Source organism: Perca flavescens, chromosome 5 (genome assembly GCF_004354835.1).
Source record: "Perca flavescens isolate YP-PL-M2 chromosome 5, PFLA_1.0, whole genome shotgun sequence".
Taxonomy (NCBI): domain Eukaryota; kingdom Metazoa; phylum Chordata; class Actinopteri; order Perciformes; family Percidae; genus Perca; species Perca flavescens.
The window spans coordinates 28,430,583-28,452,271 of NC_041335.1; the positions used below are offsets into that span (position 1 = coordinate 28,430,583).

Consider the following 21,689-nt stretch of genomic DNA (forward strand, 5'->3'; position numbering starts at 1 on the left):
TATCCCAGGTACTGTAAATGTTCTTCTACCTAGAACAAGGAATGCTCCTTTACCCAGAGCTCCCTGCACCCAGCACCAGTCAAATATAAGCCCCCAGCATTTAGTCCAAACCCTAAGTTACAGTGCCACACAAAAGACTATAAAGAAGATACTTTGTAAATTAACTTCTACTTTTAATTCCCCATCTTTTATCACTTTCATGCACTTAACGAAAGTTTAACTTTCAAATTTGTAGATCACCTTGTTTGTTTCCCTGTGTATTTACAAGTGAAACATGTAGGATGTCATGACTCATCAGTGTTGAGGTGTTAATGGAAAAACAAAAGAAGAATCGATACGGACACCACTGACTTGAAACAGAAATGACACTGAGCTTTGAGGAAACAACAAAAAAATAAAGCGTTTCAAATTTTTTTTCTAGCTTCTCTCTGATTTATTTTACTGAGCTAAGTTGAGCATTTCTTAACTAATGTAGGCTAATGCACAATCATGATTTACTGCAGAAAACTGAAGAGAAACCGGAAGACAACAGGTCATTTATCCACAGGATGCATAGATTTAGGACCTTGAGGATGCCAGATGTTTCCAGGACGCCAGCAGCAGCCTATAGTTTCACTAACCAGCCGAAAGCATCGCGATAAATCAGCGGCAGCACAGAAAAGTTGAGCTCGGCGAACCAGATTATGCGCCCTGACGCACCCTGGAACAGCAGCGATGGGAGCTTCGCAAACGCGCACCGAGCACAAGTACCAGGACCTGGCGGATAAAACTGGATGTAAGTAGGGAAAAAAACATTAGGTACTCTTTTTTTTTTCTAGAAACCATATAGGCTACCTGCTGATCCAGTGTAGCCTACGGCGTTGTTATTAAATCGTTCAGTTTAAAAGTGCCAAAGTGGGTTAGCGGTTGTCAAGGAACTGAAAGGTGATCCAGATGACCGACCACATTGAAACCTGATCCTCGTACCTGATCATTAAGCTACGTGAAATGCCAACCGTTGAACAAATACACCTTAATGCAGTGATGTCGTTTTAAATGTAACAATTCATTTATCACCGGTTTTTAGTAATACACCATAAACTGGCACACAGCGACATTTTCAATAAACTACACAAACAATCCACTCCGAGTTAACTATTTAGCTTTTTACTATTTTTGCATTAATTTGCGTTGATAAGTCTTTACTTTGCATGCAGTGCTATGGGTTGTGTTCCTAAAGTCACTCTCTTCCTCCCGTATGTGGAAGGCAAAGTTCAATGAATGAAATAAAAAGCAGACAGAGAAGCAAAAGTGTTTATATCTGTGCTGGGAAGGGACAGAATCTTGATGTGAAACTTGTGCATGCAGTGCAGTTCCAGGGACAAGATTAGAATCACACACTGAACCCAACCTTTTTTAATACGGTATGGTTGAGAATTTGAACTATTTTATCACCTTCATTTCTTCAAGGTGGATCTTTGACCCCATTTCTCTCTGGGCTTAGTGGGGGATTTGTATGTCCTTGACAATGACACTAACAGGCCTATTGGCAGAGCACAAGCCACATATTCTGTTGTTGTTCTCTTTCATATTTGCATAAATGGTCCATGTTATTGTAAGTAATTGTGTGTTAATCCTGCACATGTAACAAACTTGTTTCTGCATGAGGCTGTAATCTGTCTCTGCATATTCTGCACCCCACACTAAGCAGCTACAGTTGATACTGCACACAATTCACTTAGCAGCCTCAGGGAAAGTGGAGGAAAGAAGGTCAAAATTAGCAAGTGTTTACCAAAACAATTGAAAAGGCCAAACCCATCTTGATATTGGAACAGGCAGAGCCAGATTATGGTGTGTAAACCTTAAGTGTGTGGTCACTAGTCCACACGGTAAGTTAATGATTCAAGGAACTATTTGAAATGTCATGAAAAGACAATCCCAGTGGAACACAGTTTGTTTGCTTTTCCATTAAACTGATAGTAGAGCTGCACGCCAGTTTAATTAACGTAAATATCTCACTGATTAATCATAATATAATATATAATAAAGAAAATCAAAAACATTTCAATAAGTATAATCTACTGTTTCTTATCATGTTGGATGGCGTTAAAAAACAATGCTTGTTGATGGGTATGGAATAATTATGGGTGTATTGCTGACATACTTTCATGTTGTTGGTGTTTGCTTCTTTCAGTTTCACTGGAGCAGATTGAAAACCTTCACAAAAGATTCCAGCAGCTGAGTGATAATGACAACACAATAAGGTTGTTGATTTTTAAACCTGCACATGTGGCAAAGCCCTGCTAGTCAGCTGCATTTGGTTTAAATGGAAATCATTCATCTTTTGCAGTCACCACTTAAGGTGAAATACCACCTGCATGGTTGTTAGAGTGATGGATTGTGGGAATTTCTGGCACAGAAGCAAATGAGCAACATATCATGACACACACACACACACACACACACACACACACACACACACACACAAGCTTAACTAATGCAAACACAAACACATTACTCGAATACAATCAGTTGATGCATCAGGCATGCAGAGCTGACATGTACAGTACTATAAACACAGTCATTAATGTATAAACGCACACAAAACTGCCAAAGTGGCATGTCAGTAGTAATGGATGACAAGTTACTTCCCTTTAAAAAGAGAGGGGGAATAAATGTTGTCCATAGCAGACAGTTAACCCTCAGACAGAGTTACTGTTCAGGTTACTTCCCATAAATAATAGTCAGTTGTTGCAGCATGCTGCACTAAAGTATGTGCTAAGTATTTTTTATTATGATGGACTTTCTTTTGTTGCACTGCAGTAGAGAACACTTGGACAGCATACCGTCCCTTGCTAACAACCCAATCAGAAAGCAAATTATTGAAGCATTCTTCGATAAAAGGTGAGTACAGCCAAATTACATCCCACTCTGTGTCCACCCTATGGCTGATGGCCATGTGAACTGATATATTCTTACTACTATCTTGACATTTTTTTTTTATATATTCAAAGCACTTTCAAAATCAAACCCTATTATATGATCTGTGAAAAGTAAACATTTTCTGACATATAAAATGATCAAAGGCCAGTTTGTCCAAGCAATGACATTTCTCAAATTTCATTTCTAAATCTAAGATATCAGCCCTTTTATCAGCTGTAGATATGATGTAGGTTTCTTCTGTCCACAGCTGTGTAATGTAGAATATTTGCAGTTAAATTTATATTTGTGCATGTTGGAAAAGAAGCTGTGTGCAGTCATTGATGAAGTGGTTCAAGTAAATGTCACTGATGCATTGAAGCTTAAGCTTAAGCCGTTAACTATAGTTTAAGCATTTTATGGCATAAGAATGCATTGTGTACTAGACAGATAAGCAGAAACACAAAGGTAGTTAAAGTTACAGAACAGACGAGAAAGTTGCACCACACAGTCCCGAACTTCTGTGTGTGTGTGTGTGTGTGTGTGTGTGTGTGTGTGTGTGTGTGTGTGTGTGTGTGTGTGTGTGTGTGTGTGTGTGTGTGTGTGTGTGTGTGCGCGTGCGCGCGTGTGCGTGTGTCTAGAAACTAGGAGACACCCCCCTGTGAGGAGAGAATAGAGACACAGGGAAAACTCAGATCAGCGTTAACTTCAGATGAGATCTTGGTGGACCAGCTCTGATTTAACGTATGTTGTCAGGGAAACTTAGATGCTGTTCGTGAACCCACAATTGTGTTGTAACCTCTTATGCTGGACTCAGTCAATTTTGCTTAACTGAACTCTTCATCTCAGATTGATCCTTGTGTTCTGGTAAAGTTAAACTTAACGTAAGAAGGCGCGGGAATTAATAAATTGGAGTCCAATTTGACAAGCCTTAGGGCCTTATTTTAGGCACAATACCCTCTATAGTAAACACAAGCTGTAAAAGTAGCAATGGAATTCTCTTTATGCTTTTTATGTGTTCAATTATGAGTTCTATACTCAATTAAATGTTAATTTATACAGTTTGACATTGAGGAAAAATATGCTCATTACCTATCTTGCCAGGCCAATTGATGAGCTAATTGGTGGATGGATAGTTTTAAATTCAAAGTTGTTTAGGTGCATTAACCCCAGGAATATTTAGTCTGGTTTAATCCAACTCTTGAGTGTTTAGTGCTTTACTTCTGTTTGTTTAGTCAAATGATGACAATGCCATTTAAACATCGTAGAAAATACCTCTATTGCATTTAGATGGCTGATAATGTGGCTTTCAGTATTCCTTCAAGAGAAATGCAGTGCAGTTTGTGACAACAAAACATGTAATCCATCCATTAACTAAAGGTTGTTTCATCAGGCAAATTCAAGAAATTCTTGCAAAATCATGTGATCATCTTCATTGAATTGGTCTATTTACAACTTGAGAAAATACTTCTGTTGGTAGTTGAAAAAAGCCAGATTGAATTTGAATTCATAATGGCTAAACTTTGATTTCCTCTCTCTGTGATGCAGGAACCAGCATCAGAATGAGGTGGGCTCCTACGAGGAGATTGGCTTCGAGCAGTTCCTCATGGTCATGTCCCACTTCTGCCCTCCATCCTTGACGACAACAGAGGAGGAGAAGGAAGCTATGAGAAAAGAGAAGCTTCGCTGTAAGACACTGCTTACTTTTTAATAACCGTATTAGATACAATCAGATATACTTGTAGGTTAAAGGTCCTATGACATGCTGCTTTTTGGATGCTTTTATATAGGCCTTAGTGGTCCCCTAATACTGTATCTGAAGTCTCTTTCCCGAAATTGAGCCTTGGTGCAGAATTACAGCCACTAGAGCAAGTCCCACAATGAGCTTTACTTAGGATGTGCTATTTCTGTGTCTGTAGCTTTAAATGCTATTGAGGAGGAGAGAGGGGGGCCAAGGTGGATGACCTCATAAGGAGCAAGATTCCAGATCGGCCCATCTGAGCTTTCATTTTCTCAAAGGCAGAGCAGGATACCCTGGGCTCGGTTTATACCTATCACCATTTCTAGCCACCGTGGGACCATAGGCAGGCTGGGGGAACTTATATTAATGTTAAAAAAAACTCATAATGTAAATTTTCATGCCATGGGACCTTTAAGATTCTCAGTGCTAAGTCTAGGACCAAAGCCTTCTCTCCTGTGTTTCCCTTTGTGTGTGTCTCAATAACAAAATACCAGGAAGAGAGTACAACATTCAGTGTATAACAAATCGGTGATGTCAACAACTTATTTTTATCACTACCGACAGTGTGGTGAGGCGTAGCTGCATGTGTGAGCACCGGATCTTTCACTGCATGTCAGCTATCACATTGAGAGGCTTGTAGGTATTAATGGTTTGGCTGTTTTGGGCCAGTACAGCAGCTTTACAACCCCAATTCAGCCTCGGTTATCATTATTACATTAGATTATAATAGGTTTCATCTATTCCAGGAGGTATTTCAGGATTTAGTAATTTACATTTTAAGTGTGTCATCATATATTTTGATCAATAATTGAAATACTAGGGGCTCTACATACATTTCTCGTCACGAGGCCTTGCCGTGTAGAAGGCTCTTTGTAAAAATGTATGCCCACTTTAGGCTTATTTCAGTAGATACTGAACTAATATTGTACACATTCCTGAGCCCATTTGTTTACTCAAATTAAAGCCGATGAGGCCATTGTCTGTGGTGTTTTAAGTAAGATATAATTTGGGTATGTCCTCAGCTGACTCTTGCCCAATAAAAGGCTTTAGATGAAATTCAAACAAGTTAAAATCCCTTTGTTTCAAGTTATGCAGTTGGGACTACTTCAACAAACCCATATGATAGTGTGTTTAGCTGTACATGAAGGACACAAAATGCATATCAAATGTGTGGAGTGGACCGGGCTAAGTGCAGGTGGCAGGAGGGGAAGATTAGGGGGATTAGTGCCAATTTCTGCCTTGCGGCATCCAAGCAGGTAAGTCTGGCATGCATAATAGCTACTTAGCTGAGTAATTGTGAATAGTAGGGTGTGTCTCTAATTGTAGCCACAGCCATTTCTCAAAGTGCAAAATATCTGCAGCGCCTTGGATTGTAGTCATCTGAGGGAGGAATTAGCATTTTAAAGGGACTTCGTTGTCTCGACACACATGGCCGATAATCGGCTGTTGGACAGTCTGGCGAGGTTAGTGACTAGAGTCTGTTCGGTGTGTCCCGTGCCGTCGTCAGTCTGGGGGGGGGCTATCGGCGTGCATTTGGGCCGACCTGACATGTTCAGTTGGAGGCAGGGCAGTCGGGACTCACCCGGAAATGGCGAGCAGAATAAGCGTAACTAGAGTCTCTCAAAATCTGACGAAAATCTTTTAAACTGACCTTTGTCGATCTAAAATGAAGACAGATTCAGCAACTGCATGGCCTATTTCTCGCTTAAAATGTTTTCAGAAACATGTTTCAGTGAACTATTTTAGTACAATATGAGATCGTATTCTGAATGAGCCGCCATGACAGTCTGGCTTTGAATTTCCGGAGAAAACAAACCCATGTGATGCGTTTGTCCAATTAGCTGCCGGTTTTCATTTCTTGGGCAACAACACAGAGTAGCGCCGCCTGCTGCTATGGAGACGTACAGTATTACGTTTCTCAAGTTGGTGTCGCCTCAGTGTGTTCCGAGGCAGTTTTTTGGACCTCGGGGACCCGACTGATCATTTCGACTGGCTTTTCTGTCGACGGTCCGCTGTCTGGTTGGTGTGTCTCAGCTTTTAAGGGGACCTGCTTAGTTATTCTACTTTCTTATCACTGTATCTTCAAACATGCCTCTAATCACATGTTTCTCTGGTCTATTACTGAGATCCTGTCTTCTCTAACTTGATGATGGAAAGTTCCTTAGAAATCAGACTAACCTCTAATTCTTCCATTCTGTCTTCCCAGTCCTGTTCAACATGCATGACACAGACAATGATGGCACCATCACTCTGGTGGAGTACAGGAAGGTAAGATAACCTAACCATGCCAGCCTTTGTCTGAGGCTTGCATGATTATGTGCATTTTTACAAAACAAGTTGTCTCCAAAAAAAAGGACTTTTTTCAATAAATTCACTTTTGTAATGTAGTATGGGACATACTTTCATTTAATCATAATATACAACTACACAAGATTAAGGGTGTATGGAAATGTGCATTTTGTATTAGTCTGGAATTAATGGTAAATAGTGTAACTGCTTTCAATTTAGACTCCACATATTGAACTCAAATAAACCCCTGTTGTTTGGTACAGTTCTACAACTCAAAATGAAAGTAAACTGAAGCAAATGTGTTTGTGGAAGTTCACTTTAAACCTGGAAAAAGGCAGTTTGACTAAAACTTTGTTGAATTAAAAATCTTTTGATTCACCTCTTATTTGATTCACGTCATACTTAATTTCCACAAACCATTTTTATTTTATGCATCACAGCCAGACCTGACCATTTATTCCAGGATTTAAAATTAAACATTTAGTGCACATGAACTGTATGTACTTTCAGCAATGTGTTTTAAAGGCTCTGTACAACCATGAATTCACTGTTTTTCTGACTGATTATATTGCTCAGTTAAGTATGGTGGAGCTATTCTGGAAATGACATGTTGTCACAAAACTCCATGTATTTTCAAAATTATTATGTTCAAGTTGTCCCACCCGAATGAGTGCTACGAAATTATGTAACACGAGAAAGAATAATGCTGTTTTTACACACCCATACAGTCATGAGCAGAGCTATAATCAGCAAAAATGGTAAAAACACCTGTGTGGCTGGATCGTTGAGGTGCAGTAGTTTTAAATGTTCTAGATATACTAGCAGTCAGCTAGCAATACAAATACAATAACACTTTGACAGGTTTTATGTTTTGTTGTTATGTAAATGTTTACGTCAATTAAATTGGACTTGCATTATAGTGGTGAAATTAAAGAATCTTTGTAAGTAGTAGTTTGCTTCAAACTGAAGTCCAGGTGAGGTTGTACTTGAGGACAAAAAAGGGCAAAAAAGAGCATTTTGCTTCCTTAAATTGAAGTTTATTTTCTAATTGAAGGACAATTTGCAATAGAGCAGACATGATTCAAAAGTTAAAGGGATGATAGAGTGATTATATAGGGTATTTCACACTGTTCCTTAAGGTCTCCTAATAGGGTATGTAACATTGGTGGTGTATTACATTGCAATATAAATGGAAACTTAACTTAATTTATTAATATCAGGGAACATGCCTGCCACACACGCAGTTACCCGGTAACTAGACCACCAACTACGCTGACCTGACGGAGCTCCACGGCTGGCAGCTCATGGTGCTCTGTACCCAGCGCACACTCATCTTTTCTGGGGTAACTGAACCACCAACTAGGCTACCGCTTACCTGGAGCACCACGACTGGCAGCCCGCGATGAAATGTGAAAAGTATCAGCATTCCCTGTACAGACTGGAACACTGCATTAACGACCGTGGTTCCTTTTCAATATACTTGAAATACTTCCAAACTTTCTTCTTTGTAATTCCCGTGGAAATGCACAGCTCACAGGTAAACTAGTGTGTCAGATCTGCGCAAGTTACATTTAGAACACCAGCTGGTCTCAAACAAGTGGTATGTAGGCCAATGTAAATGTTTGGGCGTGACAAAGGTACAGACCAGAGCCAATTAAGGTACAGCCACCGAGTTGACGTCAACTATGAGCTTCGTTGGGATTCGCCCGTTTTCAGCAGCAGTTTCAAATTGTGAGATTTGCATAGTAAAAAGGTGTCAATGGGACTTTGAGGTTCTCTGTATGCCCATTTCACCAACCGAACTGTCGTTATTCAACTATGACAAGGTAAACTCGGTTTTGCATTTTTATCACCCCTTTAAGTTACTAAAAAAAAAAAAAAAAAAAGGAGATAGGATACATGTAGGAGAAGATTTTAGAAACTGCTGAACTGACCATTATAAAGCATTCTGAAACAGAATTCCTAGATCAGAGCTTCTCAAAGGCGTCCTGTCATGTTTAGGAGCTGACAAAATGGGCCGCCGTTGGCACGTGGGCTGCACTCGCCATGTACAATAATATGACTTTTATAAGCATTATTTTTTGGGCATTTTCGGCCTTTATTTTTGACAGGACAGCTGAAGACATGAAAGGGGAGAGAGAGGGGGGAATGACATGCAGCAAAGGACCGCAGGTCGGAGTCGAACCTGAGCCCGCTGCGTCAAGGATTAAACCTCTACATATGGGCGCCCGCTCTACCAACTGAGCTATCTGGCGACCCTTTTTTAAAGCATTTTAAGACATACTATGTTATAACTTGTTTATGACATTTTAAGGACGTACTATGACCTTTTAATGACATACTGTATCATGACGTTTCATGACATACTATACTTGCATATTACTGCATTTTAATGACTTTTAATGACATTCTATAATATGACCTTTTGATTACTTTTCTCACCTACTATATTATGATTTTTTATGACATTGTAATGACATACTATAACATTTGTTATGACAGTGTTATAGCATATTTTACTTTGACATCCTATCCTATACTATGACTTTTTGATGACATTTTTATGACATAGTATACTATGATCATAGTATATTATGCCATAAAAATGTCAGTCATAATACAGTATGCCAAAAAGTCATAGTAGTCATCAATACAAAAAACATAAAACAAAAAGTCACAATACAAGTCATAGTACTGTATGTCATAAAAACCTTACCTCTTACTGACATTTGGAAGTGTCAACCTCCAAAGTTGCCTCATGAGAGTTTAAAGTCTAACTGTGTTGTTCTCATCCAAGGTAGTAGAGGAGCTTCTGTCAAAGAGTGGAGACATCGAGCAGGAAACTGTCAAGGCGATAGCAGATGCCGCCATGTTGGAAGTGGCGAGCACAAATGTGCCCCACATGGTAATGGATCACACCAGATCTGAACTGTTACAATACATTCTCACAGAAGCATATCTGCAGCAAAGCAACACATTCATTGTCTCTTTATCATTTCAGGCCCCAGATGAGTTCTATGAAGGAATTACGTTTGAGCATTTTCAACAGGTTTGCATTTTTTTTAAATAAAATGTTATAGTCAACCTGATCAAAAGAAATATGACTCACTTATGACAGCATTTTCTTATCTGCCCACAGATTTTAAAAGGGCTTGAAATGGAGACCAGGATGCACATTCGCTTTCTGGATGTAGACACACCAACATTGCGTTGTGGGAATTCAACCTCTTGAAGTTGTTCTTGTAAAGAAATGTTTATGTTGCTAAAGTTTTTAGCAGAGTCTCTCCAGTCCTTAAATGGAATAAAGCCAAATACTTGATGTGCACTAATATATTTCTGGGTGTAGGAAAATAATTATAGACCTATTACCATGTAAGAAGAGTTTTATACGAATTAGACTGACAATGTGGTGGAAGTGTTGTTTATTCAATTTTAAAGCAGTGTGATCCTACAAGTAGTAAGTGTCACATATTCAATATAAAAATGTGTTTCCCATCTTTTGCCACACTCCTATTCATTGTTATCAGGTTTTAAACTAACACATTACCTCTCCAGCTATTCACCAAAACTTCATCTAACCAGCATGTAATGTAAAGGGTGCTTTGTACTTTAATCTAAAGGTTCATGTGGTAGATAAAGTCAGTCATGCTCAGGGCTGCTCTGGCATCCATGTCAGGGCCAACATCCAAAGAGTGAGACTGCAGGCACATACCATTCCTCTGCAGCTCCAGAATACTTACAGGTTTAATTTCTGGGCCTGTGAGAGTCTGTGTAACCAGACACTGCTGTTCTACATTTGAAAATCTACTATTTTTGACCACTGCCGAGTAAATCTAACCCTTTCCCTGAGATACATTATTACTGATTTTGTACTGAATTGTATTAATGAAAGAAATCAATTAAAGACCACATGATAAAACCAATGCATGTGTATGATTTATTTGAATAGAAACAAATAACAAATTTAGTAAATGAGGTAGAATATGCCATTTTTTTTATTGCTGTAATGTTGCACAGCGGCACGGAATCAAATCCAGACAAATCCAATTAATAAATTTGACATTATTTGTTTCCAAGGATGTGATCCTGTGCAACATCTCTGCAGCTGAATTCAACATTGTAATTTACAAATCCCAACAGTTACAGATACTATACATTGTAATCTCACATTTTCAAGAAGCTTGATTTGACGAGGATGATAAAAGGAAACTGCTAATTATTAAAAGGATACAGTTTGGAGAATCAAACTGATCAAGGGTAAAAGTTTCTGTTGTCCAGTTGCAGTTTGGAAAAGTGCGTGTCAGTGGGATGGATGGGAGCCAGCCAGCCTGTCGTAAGGCACTGCCAGGCCGATGTTGTAGTTGTAGCCGGATGACTCAATGTAGTCAGACCTGCAGATGGGCAGGATGTGATCCTGTGACAACGCGTCCTCGGAGAAGTCGTAATGGCAGATGACTCCCCGGTGTCTGAAGGAGAAAAATATTTACAATGATCAACAACCGAGATAGAACTTGATTAAAACTGGATGCTTGAGTAAGACATTAAGCAGAGATGGATCCTTCTGAAGTTTAAACCACTGACATATCTGCTGAAGAGCAAAAAACAGCTTTATCAATAGAGGTGGGATTATTTAAAAACCTGACCTTTGTTGCATGTGGGCCTTTTCATGGTTAAATTATAAATTAAAGAAACGCAACTGAGAGGAGCGGCAGGTTGTTTAGTCCCAATTTAATTTAGAAAAAGGAGTCAAATTAATGACAACTAGCATGAATCAGACTTCCAGCCATCTTAACCACACTCCTGTTTGTAATAATAAGGTAATGTACTTTATGTTTTTTTAAGATTAGATTCAACTTTGTCATTTAGCAGAGTACAGGTACAGAGCCAATGAAATGCAGTTGACATCCAACCAGAAGTGCAAAAGAAGCATTAAATACCAAAGTGCAGGTTGAGTACAGTATTCTGTGCAGTTCGGTAGATGATAATTACTTTGACAATAGCAATTATATATTACCTTTTAAAGGAATAGTTCAACATTTTCAGAAATACACTTATTTGTTATCTTGCCAAGAGTAAGGTGAGAAGATTGATACCACTCCCATGCCTGCACGGTAGATTTGAAGCTACAGTCCGCTTAGCATAAAGAGTAGAAAGAATAACACAAATATGACAATTAGTGGTTTTACAGGGAGAGTACTGTAGTATTTATTGGTCATGACCAGTAACTAAAGGGTGTCACTTTGGTTTTTGTACAGATGAAATAAACAAGATATAGGGTTAAGGGCTCTGAGCTTTATAGGTGCTGACAGGCGGACTTTGTTACCTTCGGACAGAGCCAGGCTAGCGGTTTCTGGTCTTCATGCTAAGCTAAGCAAATGTAGATTAAAATTTACCGAACGGACAAAATATTTTCACAAAAAGTTAAAATTGTATTTATTTACACAATAAATGGTATAGTACACTATACTATAACTTTGAACTATCCTTTTTCTTTTTTTCTGCTGATTTGACCTATACTAGTCCTTTCTTTCTATTGTGAACCAGTGAAGACATAAATGATTATGTGAGCAACTGTATGTATTAGACAGGTTTTGGGCTTGTGTTGAGTCTTGTCCGATGTATTGTTTATTTTTGTTATGTTGGGAGGATAAATGTTATATACATAAGTTTATGTTTTGTTGTACCGATGATTTATGTTTTTGTTGTTCTTTAGATGTATTGGGTGTTAAAGACAGAAGCTAATGGGGATCTTAATAAACAAAAGACATGAGAGTGGTATTGATCTTCACTCTGGAAAAAAGCAAATAAGCGCATTTCCCAAACAATCAAACCATTCCTTTTAAAAATGTTAAAAGGTCGAATTTGCTTTTAATAGAACCTAAGGTACAGAGGAGCCGTCGGTTCGCGGAGTATGTCTGACTCAGAGACTCTGTAAGCTTGTGGGAAATGGGAGGTGGATGTCGAGACGAGATCCCGGTTAAAAAATAAATTTAGAAGAAGAGTGTGGGAGTGAGATCAGTGACCTGCGGTGAGCTGTAAGGTCATCATCTGTGATGCAGGCGCCCCTTGGCGACTTGTCATCAGGGATGTTGGCTGTTACCAGGGTACTGGTGTTGAAGCGTACATGCCTAACAGGATGCCTGTAGCCAAGACAGAAAACAACACCTTCGGTATTAAATATATACATTTCTTTTTTACTTGTGCATGCTTGTCTTTTTGTACAAATGGTTTTTGAGGCAAAAGTAAAGATGTCTTAAACTATACTACATCTAAACATGTCATAATTCTGATTTTATGTGATGCTAAATTAATGTTTTTTTAATCAGTGAACAGCAAAAAGCTGCACACATTCACATTTTCTCTTAACTTGGACCATGTGGATGTGGTACTAAATTGGTTCCAAAATACAGCCTACATGAAACTTACATTTGTCAATACAAAATATCAGAATCAGAAATACTTTAATAATCCCAAGGGGAAATTATTTCTTTTTATTTATATATTGATATGAAGAATTTGTCAATGCTGCGATGAAACACACAAAGCACTCGGCTGGGGCTATTACTGTATCTTATTGGTGCCGCTTGCGATAATTTAGAGAACAATAAGACACGTGAATGAGAAGAAAACAATATATGTACAATCACTGGTTGAATGGGTTTTGCAAAATACCTTAATTTACTCTAATCTCAAAAGGCACACACCACAACTGCAATGTGTTACAAACAAAGAAGCTCAGTTACAAAAACAGATGCGAAGTCTTTGAAGACTGTTTAACTGCACATTTATTTCATCAGTGTAGCTGAGGGGTTTGTATCTCCTCTAAGTGGCTCAAAAGAAAGACAATCCCACCTGTTGTGCATCTCCCACAGCTTGGCTCCCATCCTCATCTCCCACACGCAAACCAATCCTTCGCCCCCGCCGCTCACGATCTTCCAGTCGTCCGCCTGCACCGAGGTGACACCCAGGTGGTGGGCGTACAGGGATGCCACGGAAGAGCCGGCTCGTAGGTCAAACACCCTCACCCTGAATCACAGCGGAGAACAAATGATTAGCAATTTATTGACAAATTTGTTGCTCATTTGCCATAGCCCAACACAATGCATTATTTATCGAGGTCAGACATCGTTGTTGACAGTATAATATAATAATGCAACACTAGGTGAGTTTTATAATTGCATATCCTTTTTATGAATTTCTCTAACACTGCGAGTGATTCAAAGGGAGTCCAATAATAGAAGTAGTGAAGTGAGTACAATAGTATCAGTCATTTCCAGTGAAGCATGGTAGTTTGGGATTTCACTTTCTGCTTACAGAGGCGGAGAACTCCAAGACTGCACAAGAGAGAGAGAGTTCAGTTTTTGTCAAAGAGTGCATTCATTTACAGACAAAAGGACACTATTGAAGGAACTTTTCAACGTCCAGCCAAGAGACCAAAGACAAATACAAACTGAGGCAAGCTTTAGTTCCAGCCTTATCTACCCTGAGCTTAACCCAAATATCACATTATTTAAGCTCCTGCTATCCGTCACCAGGGTATATTTACTACTTCCCCTAGACAATAAACTTATAATAACAGAGAATATACCAAATGAATGTGGCATACGGACAGGAACCGACTAAACACAAAACTATTCCATTAGATGAGGCTTGACAAATCCATTATGGTACATATGGAGTATTGCAACAGTGGGTCAAGTATGGGGTGTTAAACATAAAACAGCAACAACCTCTAAACACCAGAGATTAGTGAATAAAAATAATTATTAAAAAAACTAAAAACATGAATAAAGGGTGTGCAAAAAACCAGCAGGTACAAATACAGGTCTACAAGCAAGAATTACAACACAGTATGCTAAAAAAAATAAATAAATCGCATAAAAGTCTGACATCTCTTCACAAAGTAAAGACAAATAAAGAACTGATTTGAGGATTTTTCTGATCACATTCAAAACACGCATTGCTTCCATGTTTCCTCTTTAAAACCACTGTGTTAAATGCAGTTTTGTAGACTTTGTTTGGACTTCACCTGACTTAATTAACTTAGTTTTTTTATTTTCCTAATGAATAAAGTATTCTTTTTTAATGTCATTTTGTCTTTATATTTGAAAGCTTTTGTATTGAATGCATTCATTACTGTTACCCATATATTTATTTAATACATATTTTGATTAGGATACTTGTTTTTAATCCTTTCTATAAAGCACTGCTTTGAGCAGTGTTATGTGCTCTTTCATGATATGATTACTATGATTACTATGATTATTATTATTATTATTATTATTATTATTATTATTATTATTATTATTATTATAGTAGTACAAGTATTTGTATTAGTATTTCTGATCTAAAAAAAGACAATACCAGCAGGGATTTCTGCTTGCTGGGTTTCATGAGTAGCTCAAGCCCGGGGGACCCTCAGCTCCATCTGTTGTCATCGTGGCTTTATTGCAGCTGAAAGCATCCAGGACATGACTTCATCCAGGCTCAACCTTCTTCCAAGACTTCATTACCATAATCAAATTTACGTTGGGGACTCAAACAGATTTCATTTCCGCTTCCAGAAATGTTTTCAAGAATCACAGTTAAACGGCTAAATGGGCACCGAGGTCTTGATGTCCGCAGTTTTGCCTGTTTAGTGGCATTACGTGATGGAAGCACACGTTTAAACAATGAGGACTGAGCATTACTGGCAGACCGCAGGGAACCATAAATCTAATGTTGGAGGCGGCTCGGTCTTCAGTGAGCTGTCAGTGGCCAGACTCCTCTTCATTAATCAGGAGGAGCTCTGCCTCATAAGAGAGGCTCGGATAACTCCAGTTAGTTTCTTACAGCTAGACGAGACATTAATCATCATACACTGAGGATTGTGTTGGACTCAAACCTGTGATTTGGTGATCCCAAGTGGCCTTGTTCAGTATTTTATACAAATTGATTCCTCCAACATTATGACACATTTTGTTTGCCGTGGTGCACAATGACACAATTGCAAAACTTTGTTACAGCTTTCCTGCTCTGCAGACTTTGCAATTACAACCTGTGGGCTGAATCCTTCTGCAAGATCAGGGTAAGATGAATTTAAGAATGAGAAAATAAACCAAATTCCACAACAGGTGAAAAAATAAAACGGTGTACATTCAAAGGTTCAAACAGTAATTGCGTTTTTTCTCAATTTCTTCGTCAAGAAGTTGTCAAGGTCCAACTAAGGGGATGTACAGGACTGTGTTCTTTACCCTTTAGCATCAATTAAACGGCTAGATAAAAAGTTTGAAGAGCATCACATGTTATACACTAAGAGACTACAACCGTGCTAGTGGCTTGTTAGCCTGTATTAAGGCACAGTGGTACTTTGAGCTAAAGGCTAACATCAGCCAACATGCTCACTATGACAATGTTAACATGTTAATTATTAGCAGGTATAATGTCGGTGTTAGCATGCTAATATTTGCTAATTATCAATAAGTCCAGCTGATGAGAATGTCAGTTTTTCTTGCATTTGGTTATAAACCAAAGTATTGGTCAAATAACAAAATTGTACTTTACATTACATGTCATTTAGCTGACGCTTTTATCCAAAGCGACTTACAATTGCTACATACGTCAGAGGCCGCATGCCTCTTGAGCAACTAGGGGTTAAGTGTCTTGCTCAGGGACACATTGGTTGATGTATCACAGTGGGAATTGAACCCAGATCTCCCACACCAAAGGCACGTGTCATATCCACTGCGCCACCACCACCCTAAAGTACTAAAGTGAGTTAATTTCATCCTGAGGAGAACAAGAAGAATCTTTGTACAAAATGTCATTGTGATCCATCCTATAGACTTTTTACTCAAAATCCCAAATGTGAGTTTCGTGGTGAATCTATAGGAAAACTCAGAAGATCACCTCATTAGAATCCATCGTCTAGGAAACATGATAGCTGTACACGTTTGTGCCGAAACATTTAGTAGCTGTTGCAATTTTTCACTGGATAAGCAAAGTGTCAAGTGATCATCAAGTGATCAGAGGACCACGAATGTTTGTTCAAAATTACAATATCCGTGGCATCGTTTTTAAGAAATTTAATTTTGGCCCAAAGTGGTGGACCCTGACCAACAGATCAACATTGCCATCCGTAGAGCCATGTTACTAGTGTGACTAAAAATCAGTTTGAAGTAATTTAAAGTTTTTGAATTGGAAGGAAAAGTTGAGTCAAATCCAAGACTCCAAGTGTTCTCGAGTGCACTCCTGCATAATGATAAGTGACCAATAACCACAGCAGGTATGACGCTCACTATTTCTTACAATTTTGCTCTTTGCCCACATCTTTCCTGTTGGCACAGTTGTGGCTTTTTTTCCCCCAACAGCCCTCCATTTGCTCTCTGGATCTCGCAAAAAACAGAGGGACAAAACTCATTTGGACAAAAAGAAGGGATTCATTAGGCTTTGGCTTTAAGCCACCCTGTCGGAGGGCCAAGATTGCCCACTATCCCTCAGCCTCCACCATTTGTCTTTGACTGTGCGCTGCATCAGCTGGGGCCAAAGTGGAAGAGCCAAGCTGGTGTGTGAGTCCCTCTGAACAAAACTACACATCAGACAGCAAATACCAAAAGTAATACAAAAAGGAATTGGATAAAGACTAACAATGCCATGGCGAGAAAACCATTTAAATTTTTCAATCAAAACAGTGCTGAACATTTCCCGTATTGCACTTGAAAAGAAAAAAAAAACATCGGTAACACTTTACTTGAAGGTATCTACATAAGAGTGATATGACACTGTCATGAACACATGACACTGTCATGACACATGAACCCTAACCATAACTTGTCATGACAAAAACCAAATGACACGAAGCCTATGTCATAAACATTTAGGACTGTTTATAATTTTTATGACACATTCATGACAATGTCATGTCACTCTTATGTAGATACCTTCAAGTAAAGTGTAACCAAAACATCTTTAACGGAGCATTTTTTTTGTGTGTAAAGTTGATAGGAGTCATAACAACACCTAAACAATATGATGTGGTCTGTCTTTTGATTCAAGCCAACTACTTAACAGCCAGATGGATTTGGTGCTGAATAGAAACAGCAGGGGCAGCTTTGGATGAAGATGCGCCAAGGATTTTTCTTTTCCTGCCAGCTCATGCACCGCAGCACCCTCTAACAAGTGCAGAATAGATGAGAATGGCTCTTTTATATGTCTGTCCTCATCTGGAGAGCCAGAATAACGATGTGGCAAGTGTGTGTACATGCATGGATGTGTGTTGCTGCTGAATGGGCTCAAGATGGCCATTTTCTCGTACAGATAGACCTATATATTCAACACAAAGAGCAAAAACATCTGCGTGTCAATGCCTCAGTCTACTTGTTTACTACACATTGTTTTATCAAGGCAACAGAGAGACTGTGTGAAGTGTGACTAATGCAAAAATTGAATAGAGCCTTAGGTCTTCTCACACACTTTCTTAACACCTGTTCTCCACTGCGAGTACTGTAGCCCCAGTTTCCCGGCTTCCTTCATCTGGTGCCACTGTGGGAAACCTATTTAACAGAAACTCCTTTTATCTTAACTTCTTGGCTCAGTTTCAACCATTTGTGATGTTTGAATAAGTCTCAGACTGTCAGTATTGGGAGATTCTTTTACCTCCTGTCTTTGTTTCCACACACCAGCAGGTGAGGAGGGCTGTCTCTCAGGTTGATGCAAGTGAAATCTCCCAGCGAGTCGCCGACACAAGCCACAGGTTTGCCCGTCTCTAAGCTGTAGACGTGGATCTAAAAAGCAAGAACACACATTAACAAAAAACATTTTAAATTTTAAATTCAGTCAACCTCCAAATGCGCCACCAAATGTATGAGTGCAAAGCGTTGAATAAGCTTTTAAAGGTTGTTTACATCAATATTTGGTGAACCGTGTAGGACTTCGTAGCCCTTTCAATACTTTTTCCCTAGTATTGGACAATGCTGCAGGAAAATCCTCTTAAACATACAACAGCCAAAGCAACAAAGAAGTTTTAGGGAAACAGGAAGATGATGTTGACTGGAACTGATGTGCAGTTGCCTGCATCCAACTTATTATGTGTTTTAGCTTCTGAAGACCAGACTGAAAAAGCCACTAAAGTTGAAAAAAGAACTAAACTTGGCTGCAGTACTGGCCTGACTTCACCATCTGGTGATGGCTATGGGTTGTAGACCATAACCAAATATATGTAAAAATAAATAAATAAAAAGAATGATTTTATTTAAAATTATGACTTGTCCAATTACTTTCTGCCCCTATCACTGAGTAATTATGTATAAAAGGGGTACAATTCATACACCACTCATTGGACTTGGACATACACTCTCAAATTAAAGCTGGTCTGCTCTTTAAACTAATAGTATCTGTTTCATTACAATCTAATTATTATGTAGGGCAAAGCCAATGCAGCAAAAAATAGATTATTGTACTAATATTTTGACTTTAGTCAGGATGTGAGATGAAGAAGAAATAATAAAAACAATGTCATATTTTCATCTTAAAATCACTCAAATCATTTTCTAAAACTTCCATTTAAGCTCCGAAATTAAGCCAAGTGTGTCATTCGCTGCGACCAAAGATGCATCACACCACAGCAGTGGTGTAGAATATTACCTATAATATATCAAATAAATAGATCTCACAGATGGACCAAGTCTGGTCTACTGTTGGTGAACTTAAAATGTGTTCAAACACAGCTTACTGAAGTGTTGCTTTGCCAGTTAATTAAAAGCAAAGCAGCACTTAAGTGTTAAATCTGGGGAAAAAATTAAATCAACCTAGAGGCATACTTCAATTACGGACAGAGATGCACACCATTGCCTCTGGCTCAATGGCTGCAAAAAAAAAAAGAAAAAAAGAAAAACTTTCTTCAAACAAACTACAATGATGTCATCTGGAGCTGGCCTAATTGGTCAATTAGCGGCTGGGGTTTTCTCATCCAAATGAGACGGAACAAAAACATTAACCGCCAGGCAAAATTGTCTTTGAATAATTAAAACGATTAAGAAATTAAACCGAGGCGGGAGGGAGAGAAAGAGAGAGACAGAGCCAGAAGGTAGACAGAAAGAGAGTGAGATGGAGAGACAGTGACAAAGATAAAGAAGTTTGAAGGGAGGGGAAAAAAAAAAGAGGCATGATGTAAGCCTCGAGGAGGTGCCAGCAGTTTTTGTGTGTCCCTTATTTGGGCCAAGCAGAGCTTTAATTGTGCATCATCCCGGGGCAAAGCCCAAATCACACCGGACTTTGAAATGACAGCTTGATAGGATTTGGACAGCGAAGGAGAGGAAGGCGAGCTGAGAAAGAGGGAGGGGGGGATGCAGAAATGAGGGTCTGCCTGCTGTTCTTGATGAATCGTTACAGTTTCGGGAAGATACTTTTTATTAAATATCTGCCCACCTCACCCACTAAAATGAAGAAATGTCGCTGAGGGAGGAAAACGAGCCGCTTTGCGATTATAACGGGGGGCTGTTTAGAGACTGCAGCAGTGCGTTTTGAGGAAGAATCATCATGAGCATGACTATAGTGGAGTTGTTAGGTTAATGCACTTGCTGGAGCCCCAGTGAGGTTTGCAGACAAAGGAAACTCTAATGGTAGCTTGTACTGGGACGTTAATGTAATTACTGGGTTTGCTTTTAAAAAGATGAAAGATTTGGCAATCATTGCTGCAGTTCTGAGAAAACCTTTTGTTTTGCTATTGCCTCTAATGTTGAACACAGTTGTCCGAAGAGCAGAATTTGGTTTGGTTTTGAGTTATTCCTACGTGAAATATCATACACCAGGAAAGGAAAACCACGGAGGCCATGGAGGACCAACTGTCGAACCCACCAGCGGATTTGCTGCAACAAGTAGGGAGATGAACTAACAAGTGAAATCAGCAGCTGAGGTGCAAGGTTTGAATTAACCCTTGTGTTGACTTCGGGTCAAATTGACCCGTTTTCAATTTTTGTTTTATATCAAATATGGGACGTAGAAATAAGCGCTGAAAATGTGTAGAAGAAAAATGTAACAATTTAAAACGTTGGAAAAAGCAAAAACAAAAAGGCGTCAAAAACAAGGTTGACAGGAAGACAAACACAAGGGTTAAATCTGCAGACTGTTGGCTTTCCCGCGGCCCCATCCCTGTCTTACACAAACATCCACAACTGAAACTAATATGGATTCAGAGCTACATTTGGTTAAGACAACATGTGGACAAACAGAGATTAGCACGTTGGACCAGATGCACTATAATGGCAGCTTTATGGTTTGATATCGTTAGGGAGTGCTTTCCAATTCATGTCTTGAGTCTCTCTAACCTGCTTAAAGTATACAACATTGTTTTCTGTATTTCCACAGTAGTAGAGAAGCCTGTGTATAGTTGAATTAGATTTCTCCCCGGACAAACAAGAAGCTAAACTAAAAAAACAAATCACAAAGTAGTTTTGTTGTGCTGCTTGGCTCATTAGAGGTTTGTGCTTAGAAGCGGTTGGCTGTTGCCCAAACTAATTAAACAAGGGCAAGTTGATTAAATGAAGAAAGTAGACACACCACTGAGAGAATTGTTCTGAAAGACCATACTGGAATTTTTACTTCCTGAAACAGCACCATCCATGTGTTTAAGGTGCTATAATAATACGAGATTGCTGCATTCTGGATAGGAGGCAATCTTATTGGGTAGGTAAGTGTGTATGCTGTGTTGTTACAGAGCTTCAGTGAAGATAGTTTTAGTGAAGTGATATTTATACAGCTCAGTTCACCTGTATATTACCCTGAT

The 21,689-nt window shown here is 39.0% G+C and overlaps 2 protein-coding genes across 3 annotated transcripts in view; one reads left to right on the forward strand and one right to left on the reverse strand.

Moving 5' to 3' along the window:
* LOC114556207 (calcineurin B homologous protein 3) lies at positions 1 to 10,851 on the forward strand. Its single transcript, XM_028579104.1, has 8 exons — positions 1 to 775; positions 2,174 to 2,243; positions 2,803 to 2,883; positions 4,447 to 4,586; positions 6,846 to 6,907; positions 9,726 to 9,833; positions 9,930 to 9,977; positions 10,068 to 10,851. Exons 1-8 carry the CDS (start codon positions 715 to 717, stop codon positions 10,158 to 10,160), a joined length of 663 nt encoding a protein of 220 aa, XP_028434905.1. The 5' UTR covers positions 1 to 714; the 3' UTR covers positions 10,161 to 10,851.
* The window catches only part of fbxw8 (F-box and WD repeat domain containing 8), a 26,538-nt gene continuing 15,182 nt past the window's right edge, over positions 10,334 to 21,689 (reverse strand). The window contains exons 8-11 of one of the 2 annotated variants that reach the window (XM_028579102.1): positions 18,563 to 18,690; positions 13,781 to 13,954; positions 12,952 to 13,068; positions 10,334 to 11,394 (exon numbers count right to left, since the gene is read on the reverse strand). In XM_028579102.1, coding sequence (XP_028434903.1) covers positions 11,229 to 11,394; positions 12,952 to 13,068; positions 13,781 to 13,954; positions 18,563 to 18,690 — 585 coding nt within the window. In that variant the 3' untranslated portion in view covers positions 10,334 to 11,228. Of the gene's footprint in view, positions 11,395 to 12,951; positions 13,069 to 13,780; positions 13,955 to 18,379; positions 18,460 to 18,562; positions 18,691 to 21,689 lie in introns of those variants that run through there. The other variant, XM_028579103.1, reaches the window with a different exon arrangement.